Source organism: Physcomitrium patens, chromosome 15 (assembly GCF_059467195.1).
Source record: "Physcomitrium patens ecotype Gransden chromosome 15, ASM5946719v1, whole genome shotgun sequence".
In the NCBI taxonomy this organism is placed as follows: Eukaryota; Viridiplantae; Streptophyta; class Bryopsida; order Funariales; family Funariaceae; genus Physcomitrium; species Physcomitrium patens.
Window position 1 is genome coordinate 6,511,665 of NC_143424.1, and position 9,343 is coordinate 6,521,007.

Below are 9,343 nucleotides of genomic sequence, written 5' to 3' on the forward strand. Positions count from 1 at the left end.
TACCAGATGTGCTAATCGAACCTGGTGGGTCTTGTAGGTTATTCTTGATTTCTCTGATAAAGGTTCAATATAATGGTGACATTGAATTTTTTATCCTATCTTGCTGTAAATGATTGTGATAGTAGAGCTGTAGGTTTCAGACGTTCAAAACAATCCCAGGTGTGCGAGTTGGAGGGTTATTCACAGTAGAAAGGGAGAACGATTATGCGAAGAGAGAAACCGTTTGATATGTTTCTAAGATTCGAGGAATTGGAGCATCAAACTCAGCTGTTTGTTGGGTTTTCAGATTTCCGACGTTTTGAATAAGCAATGCTCATCGTATGCTTTGCTAATATGTTAAGATTTTGTAGTCACGACTTGTGCTGTGAGGAGATAAGCATATGTAGTGGGGTCGCAGTTGCTTGTTGGAATGCTGTGAAATGGTATGTGTAGAGTATGGTTTATTTGAGAGAGTTTAATATACACGGCGTCACTTGGATTTAGTGAGGGGACTCGGTGTGGCAGAATACATTTCAAAAGACTAGGAAGGCAGCTTTCTTTGTTTTATGTTTTGTTTTGTTTTTTTAGAAGGGGGATCTTTCGGGCCCGAATATCCTGTGATCTTTTTCTTGGGTTTGAGAAACTGAAGTTTTGCGTGTAAGTTTGCTTGCTGAGATACATGTGGCGATGTTATGCCTTTGGAGTGTGTGCGGCTACTTCGCATTTGTCCGTCGGCGACGACGGTTTTTCCGATTGCAACAATTGCTCATCTCAATTCCGATTCTATCAGGTCCAAGCTTTTGACGACAGCGACATGCACGTCTACAATGCTAGGAATGTTCTTGAGCGCGATATTGCTCAGCAAAAGTCGCTGATCGCGACTGAGGATTTACAGCACACTCCGGTAACTCATGCTTCACGATTGGCTACCTAAGATAATCTCGCCTACTTTCCAACCTCTCAATTTCAATCTCAATACTTATCTCAAATTGGGGACCATACGATGTCCTCTCAGGTCATGGATACCTGGCAGATTCACGGTAGTACTCAATCAGAATTTGAAGTTTTAGGACTATTAAAATCATAGGATATTGGAGTTCAGTGTGCAGAAAGTAGATGTCGAGGGCGAGCAGGTGCAAACTGAGGTGGTAGAGCAGAAATTTGGGGTCTCTGCGGTACTGTGAGTCAATTTTGGGGCTTGCGTGAATGGAAATAGGGTGCGTGAATGGAAATAGGAAGGGGATTTGTTCGTTGCTGAAGCGTGGCATGAGTTTCTATGATCTGAGCAAATGAGCGTTAAAGAGGTGACTCTAGACTTCTATTGAATTATCCTATCTGTTTAAGATGAAATACATCTGACCCGGCAAGGGTGTAAATGGATTCACTTGGAGGTAAGAACTTGGAAGTAAGAGAACATATGTTTTTTAAAGTTTTCACCTTGAGTCTTACGAGGTGTTCTGGGAAAATTTGGCACTTCCCTATCATATTTAAAGGTGACGAAAGTTTTAGGAGTTCAACAGAGTCTTGGTTGTGCGAAGATCACGCCCAAGATGCCAACGGTACAAGAAACTCAAATCGAAGGTAGAAACTACATGTATATCAATCCACTGTTGCTGTTGGATTACATTTCGTGGTGCTGTGAAAGATTCATAGTGTACCATTGCTACTGGAACAATGAGATACTCATAGTAGTACGATAGAGTTTTAGTTTCTGGTCCCTGTAGTAGGCTGTTCTGTCACGTGGGATCGAATAAACTCTCTGTTTCTGCCGTTTCCCCCCCAGGTTGAACGAATAAATTGAAGTTCTTCAACCAAGTGGACTGTGATTGCATCAGTATCTATCCTCCGATTCCCGTTTGGCAATACAGAGTACCGAAATTGTAGAAAATTGGAAAGAATTGAAAACTTGTCCCGTACCTGAAATTCTGAAAGTTTGTTTCTTAATCCCACAACGTGTGTGCTCATTTTCACGCACACTTTCACACTTCTACCTTGCATCAAGGCATGTCTCCACTTGGGGCATTTGATTCCCGAAGATGATCATAAATTTATGATACCACGCTGCATCTTATATAGCTGAATTCCTAGTTTGTTTTGACAACGAGAACATGGATACCGAGAGATTATCGCCTATGTTACAAATATTTAGATGAGCATAGTGACCTTTGTAAAATTTGCTTTCAAGTGCATGAAAGCAACCCCAGATGAGTTCTATTTAAAGATGCGTAAATATGTGAGAGTCGTTTGAGATTCTTCCTCCAAAAGGAAACCAGGAGTGGATATCTGAATGAGTTGATTTGGGTCGAGTCTAAGATTTGCAGAATGTTGGAGTGGCTTCGTTTTTTTGAACATGCCCAGAGGGATGGGATATTCAGATGTTCAAAGGATACCCAGTCGTTTAATCTGTGAAGACCTTATTAGTATGATTTAGATCGGTAACTAATACTTTGAATTTGCGTATTTTCCACCTTTGATACTGGCAACGTTCCCTTCTGTCGTTCGGCCTTAGTAGCGGCTCGAAGACCTGCATCACTTGGAATATCTAATTCTGGAACGGTAATGAGGGTCTGAAGAGCTGGATTGTATGCACGTCTCTTGTTGCCTTCAATCAGTTACACTCAAAACATGTAATTGACGGATAAGTTGAGCAGGGCGTTTGGGAACGGTTTGGAGTCACAATGGTGCCACTGCAAGAGCCCATTCGTTGTGGAGATGCATGCATGGACATCAGAACAGGTTTGCACAATTTTGTGTAGTGAAAATGGGTGTGCCAGGGAAATAATGGAGGGATGACAAACAGACTAGAGGAGTTTTAATACCAGAACCAGATCGGCAGGAGGATATCGAAGAGTGGTTAAGAGTTACCCCAACGGAATGGCGTCTCCACGTGCCCTCGCGGCTCATACCTTTGGGAAGACGAACCGTGGTAGCAACCTGAATTCGGTTACACAGCCCGCTGGAGAAGGGCTCCACCACCACATCTCCATTCGCGGCAGATATCGTTCTATATCCTAGGAGTGCCAAGAGTTGCCCAACAAAGATGAACGCTCCAGCTACAGGGATGAAGCGTAGTCGAGTGGAGTTCGGTTCGAGGCAGGAAGAATGCAGGAGACTGCCCGAGGCGAGGGAGCATGAAGAGCCAACCACCAAAAAGGCAGGAGCTGGGACGAGGGGATCACAGCGGCGATGGCGGCGCCCATGTACACCCTGACGTAACATATTGCTGCACGTACTCCGAAAGGCTCCTTTGCCACCGCCCACGCGAGTCCAGTCTAATGTATAGGTAGTGTTATTTGCGTGGGGCGGATGTCACGATGCTGCACGCAGGCAGGTGCTGAAATTCTGAGGATTTACAACTACAATAGTGCCCCGCATTGTCCTTGTCGAATTTGCTGCGTCACAGTTGATCATCGTCATGGCGCGTTAGATCGGATCATTCTTCCAGTTGAGGTGATTGCAGTATTGACCATTGGTGTAGCTAGTGGTGAGAGGTGATGGAAGGATCGGATCGCGATTCAGAGGGTAGCAAAGGTGGATCGGGGTTGATTGCTGCTAGCCTCCAGCAAACGCCGCCACCGATTGTTTCTGGAAATGGTGGAGGAGGTTGCGGTGGAGTCCTCGGATCAGTGGACAAGGTCAAGTTCACGGTGTCTGTGAGGGGGCACCAGTGGAGCTCGGCGCGACATGTGAATGAGACTCTGCAGGAATTCGCCGCAACGATACAGGTATGCGTTAAGGACTGTATGTCGAGAAAGTGGTTGTTTATTCTATTCATGAGCATGCGTTAAATTCTCTTTTAAGTTGAAATAAATTTGCAGTCATAGGCTTGTTGGTGAGGTATATCAACCGTGACAAGCCATACGAGTGTCTCTTGTGAATGCGAAGCTTGATTGTATGATCACAGTTGGAGTGGGCAAACCGGTGTCATTCTCCTTACTACTTTTGCAACAACTTCCATCGGATGTTCTTGGAGATGTTGCGTTGCTGTTGAATAGGTTTTTTCAAAATTTGAAGGATTTTAAGTAAAAGCATTCAGGAGAGCGTCTGGCTGTGAAACACTTGCGGCTTTGATTTCAGATTGGTCAGTAATCAAGCAATCAGTGTGTGTGTGTGGCAATTTCTGACCTGACCGTGGGTCAAATGCAGCTACATTAAAACTCGGGGTGTTAACTTGGCCCAATCTTTAAATAGCTATCATATGATTGCTTCAAGTGGTCATTGAAGGTAATCGTACAATTTTAATGTGAACTGGAAAGTTCTTAACATCCCTCAATGTGCATTGGAATTTCATGGTCACCAGCGCAATGCTCGGCGGCTTGAGTTCATCGAGGAACAGGACACCATCCAGCGTTTGCAATTATCGTACCTTGATGGCTCAGAACCAGAGGATCTCGACGTGGATGCAACGCTCGGTGACGTAATAATTTGCATGGGCAACAAACAACTTGTCGCCATTGTAAATCCCACCAAGGCTCCCCTCAGTGGCAATGGATGCCTTGATGCCGAAATTTCGGGATCTGCGTCACCTATGAGATTACTTGGTGTGCATCAGAAGCCCAAGAGTAAATCCGACACTGCTATAAACAACTACAACCTCCCTCCCACGTCCTGCTCTCCAGACTCAAACGGTATTGGCACGGAGTCTCCACGAATAGGCCCCAGGTTTATGCACCTAGGTCATTACAAGCCGCCCTACAGAAGTAACCATTCGAAGCTTGCCACTGAACCTTCTACACAGGGATTGAAGATTGCTATTCCCCCTGCTGATCCCCCGTCTCTATCGTTTCAAGAGGACAGATTTTGCTCCTTCCATGCAGATTATGCCACTGAGCGGCTGGCAGGAAGCTTGCCCCCATTGGAAACTTCAAGAATGAACTACATTAATGGCAAAGCCATGATGTGTGGGGGCAGAGACGGGCACGGGACCTCCACGCATTTCTCTCCCAATCCCACTCCAAGTCCTGCTGAGCTTGCACAGATGCTTGTTAGGAGCTCATCTCATCCCCACCCACGAATGCAGCAGCAACACGCTGGCTATGGGGGCGGTGCTATGCCTACCATACCAGGAGTAGTGCAATGCAACCGATCTGCAACGTCCACTCCAAATGCTAACGGAGGCTTTCAATCGTTTGCATCCGCGATGCACAGTCGATTGCCAATGATGCCCAACAACAACGTCAACATGCATTGTCCACATGGTGCCACAACCAACATTGCCTTGCTGGCCCAGTTTTTGGCGTCGCAGCTTAGGGCGTTTGTACCTGCAGAGGAGGCAGCGCATCCAGCAGTAGATGTGACGAATTTTTCCCCGAGCAGAGAAAACAAGTATTGCTCTCAGCTTAAAAATGCGAATCCTCGCATTAGCATACCTCCACCTAAAGTATGCAATGGCCCAACAGCAGAGAAGGAGAATTATCCTGAAGCCTTAGGAACCATTGTTGAGAATGGGTCACCGAAAGATTTCACTGGAATTGTGAAATTACCTGTCAGTGGGTCGCATGATAAGGATGAATCGTCGTCATCAGCGAATGTGAACACCACAGTAGCACCTTCTAGTGATGGTGTTGATAGCGAGCATCCAAACGGCCATTCAGATTTAGTATTCTTGGTGAACAGAAGGAGCAAGAGGGTAAGGTCCAAGTCTCTGGTTCACCTTGTATTTCAGTTTTTGTTGATCCAGTGTAATAGTGTGTTTACAAATAGAAGTTTTCTCTTACCATGCAGGTATCCCAACGGTTAAGTGTGTTACTGTTGTGCTTGAATTGATGATGTACTAAAATTGCAGGGAGTCGGAACACATCATTTAAAATTGTCGGATTTGTCCACATACTTTCATCTCAGCGTTGTCGAGGCTGCCAAAAAGCTTGGAGTTTCCCAAACAACATTGAAGAAAGCATGTAGAAAGTTTGGTCTGAAGCGTTGGCCTGGCCGCAAGGTAGGACTTTTGTAGACAGTCTTTTAAATTTTGTGTAATACACTAATTGTGTACATATTGAGATGTGCAAAATGGTATACTTGATTCTTTATAGAGAAAAATGGAACTTTTTGGTCCGGATGTGTTCGCTCACCATGTTAACTTTCCATGATGATTAGCTCTGTAAAATAAGTAGATTCACAACATGTTTGGGACGTAATGTGATTTGCACTCTTTACAAGTCCAGGTGAGGAGCTTAGAGAGCACAATCCACGGGCTAGAGCACACAATTGCTGTGGGCCAAGGGGCTGGTTTGGAGGAGTTAACTGAAGCATATATGCGATCGGAAGTTTCCAAATTGCAACAAGAGATGAACCAACTAGTGCACGGGACTCCTGCCCAGGTGATTAAAATATTGTAATCTTCTGCCCCCATATAATTACTTTTTCAGTAAAATTGCATAGAACATAATCTAACATGTTCATAACGGCTGATGTTTACAACTGATTTATCAGCATTCTCCGGCGGTGAGAACCGCGGATTTGTACAAGCGCCTATATTCGCGAGGGTGGCGTTCAAAATACCACAACTCAAGTCGACACGACCTTGATCTCAGCAACACTATCCACGAGAATCGGCCCTCTGAACTGGTGCAATCGGCTAAAAAAGCAACTGAGACGATGACTAAGATCGTAAACTCAGCGTGCAAGGTTTTGGAGGGCGGTCAAGCAAACAAATCGCGGGCAGAAAGGCTTGTCCTGTGCGAAGACTCACTTAACCAGCAGAACCAAACGACATGCGTCTCTGCAGTTAAGGAGCTTGATAATGGGGATCAATTAAGAGAGTCAAGGAAGGAGACCGCATTCGAGGAACCCAGCACTCCAGTTAATGTGCCAGTTCACAATGGTGCCGGTGTCAACTGCGCCAACGACAATGCAGAGAAATCATGTCCCGAGAAAGTGATCCCTAAGGAGAAAGAGATCATATTTCCAGAGAGAAGTCCCAAAAGGCCCAAAAGAGAGTGCAGAACTGCTGCGGAAGGTGCAGTGCGACAGGGCTTACGATCCAGCACTTGTGCAATGTAGACTTGCAGCCAATGCAAGATGGCATGTTCCAGCAATTCAATTTATCGCATTGCTTGAGATTGCAGTCTCTTTCCCAAGTCGATGAGCCACGGTTCAAGAGATCAGAACTACTAAACTCTGTTTTCACGATAACATGCAACAGACACTTGTGAATGTCTCTTTCGGCTGTTTCTCCTGGTAGAAGTCACTGAAACTAAGACATTTGGAGCATGCATGATTGGTAGTTTCACCACTGGAACGCCTCTCTTCGCCGACGAACACTAATGTGTTCAAGTTGTATTCTCACTCTCAGTTGTTTCAACTGATGACGAACCCTGTAAACGCTTTACTAATGTCGACATGGTTGAAGTTTCCCAACACGGATGTTCCCTCCAAGTCTAATTGAAGCATGTAACTTGACATGAGCAATGTCTTTCAAGTCTCTTTTCACAACCAAGAATTAAATTCCATCTGCATGTGAGTATATTTGAACGTGTGAAGGCTACTGTTAATTTTTTCAACCCATCTGTTTGAGGTCAGTAGTTTGTGGTAACACTGATATTAAGTAGCAGTGCCTTTTTAAAATTTGACTCCATGACCATTTATTTTGCACTCAAACCTCTCCTGTCTAAGGCAAATTTTGAAGCAAGAATACAGTTGACTGGCAATAAGTTGCTACTTTCTGAGAAAACAAAATTCTCTGAGGAATCTTCACTGCTAGAAACTTACTTCCTATCTCTAAACTTACTTACCTACATTTGGAACTATTCATTTTTATTTCTCAAACAGACAATAATCTATTATTTCCCATATAATTGGTATTCTTGAACCTCAAGCAATTTTGAAAAGACTTCAAACATTGTATGATGTACAAAACTTAAATAGAAAGCTTGTATTTAGGAAAAAGTTGTCTACTCTATAATTACCAAAAGGAAAAGGTTTGGGCAATTATTTGCAAGAAATTAATTTGATCCATAAGGAATTAGAAATAATTAGCATATATGTGTGCATTAAAAAGATATTGCTACTTTGAAATTAAACAGTTTACTAAAGAGTTGGTCCATGCTCAAGCAAATTCAAAAGGATAGAATGATATTATCTACATTTTCCAAATTTGAAGGTTTTTTGTTATATAGGAGTAGAAGAAAGTTTAATAGAAGTCAAGAGAATCAAATATTTCATTAGAATATGATTAGATTAGAATAAATTAATAAAAAATGAAATAATAATATTATAAAAGTGTTAAGAATTGCAAGAAAAAGAATTAGCAAGTAGATACAATTTGACCCACTATCATATGCAAAACTAATGTTGTGTTGCAACATAGCTATTGAATGAAAGAAAGAAGAAAGTATTATATTATGAAAGAACTTATTTTAAAATATATTATCAAATTACTTTAAAAATATAGATGATTTTTTTTTAAAATAGTAAAATTAATAAGTACTAATATAATATATATATATATATATAATATAGTATATATAATATATACTAATATATTATATATATATATATATATATATATATGTATATTTTTTATAAAGCCATATACAAGAGAAAATAAAAGTATACTAATAAAAATAGTATCATAAATATCTTAAGATAGATATAAAGAATAGAAATTAAAAAAAAACTACTTAAATAAATTATAGATTAATACTCATGGTGGATTAATTATGAACCAAGGTCAAAACCAAATTTTGTGGAACAAACCTATGTGTCTATAGGAAATAAGGCTATTTTTTATTGATTAAAAAGCTAGATTACAAAACAAACTATATAAAAGTTGTTTAAGCATTGATTTGAAGTGATTTGGATTGATATTGTCTTTGTATCATGCTTAAAATTATAATTTCTTATAAATTAATCTAAAAATTCTTAAATAAAATTTTAAAAAATCAATATTTTAGAAAATTAATTTTTTATAAAATTTGATATATGGAATTTGAAGATAAATATTTTTTTCTAGTTTAATGAATATAAGATTAATTCAATAATATATATATATATATATATATATATATATATATATATATATTTTATATATAAATTTTACATCATGTGACAAAAGTAAATAAAAAATCCTTGATTCAAATGAATTTAATAAGTAATTAGTAATTCTTAAAAAATAAAATAGAATAAATAATAAATAAATAAAAATTAACAAAGAATAGAAAAAATATTCTACTATTACTTTGGAAAGAAGTTCAATGGATTTCATAAGACATTTTTTTTAATCACTATATTTTTTTGAAAGGTTGGCATTGCAATTGTTTAGATGAGTGATTGTAATTAATCTTTGGTGACATTCTTTTGTTGGAATTTATGTGTGCATGTAGAATAAGTAGTTATTTGCTGATTTGTAGATACTTAGTTTATAATG

The 9,343-nt window shown here is 40.4% G+C and overlaps 1 protein-coding gene and 1 long non-coding RNA gene across 4 annotated transcripts; both read left to right on the forward strand.

The window, feature by feature from the left end:
* Positions 1-280: 280 nt before the first annotated feature.
* Positions 281-1,790, forward strand: LOC149987724 (uncharacterized). Its single transcript, XR_016506630.1, has 2 exons — positions 281-883; positions 1,196-1,790. It is a non-coding gene; the product is annotated as an uncharacterized LOC149987724 (long non-coding RNA).
* Positions 1,791-2,280: 490 nt separating this feature from the next.
* On the forward strand, positions 2,281-7,429 carry LOC112292373 (uncharacterized). 3 transcript variants are annotated; one of them, XM_090256321.1, is made up of 6 exons: positions 3,565-3,704; positions 3,884-4,060; positions 4,280-5,608; positions 5,765-5,914; positions 6,141-6,296; positions 6,409-7,429. In XM_090256321.1, the coding sequence occupies exons 3-6, from the start codon at positions 4,409-4,411 to the stop codon at positions 6,976-6,978; spliced, it is 2,076 nt and encodes a 691-aa protein (XP_090112447.1). In that variant the 5' UTR covers positions 3,565-3,704; positions 3,884-4,060; positions 4,280-4,408; the 3' UTR covers positions 6,979-7,429. The 3 variants fall into 3 exon arrangements, with proteins under 3 accessions (XP_024396538.1, XP_090112447.1, XP_090112448.1); XM_090256322.1 differs by having other exon boundaries at positions 3,570-3,704; positions 3,975-4,060; XM_024540770.3 differs by lacking the exon at positions 3,884-4,060 and having other exon boundaries at positions 2,281-3,704.
* Positions 7,430-9,343: the final 1,914 nt, after the last annotated feature.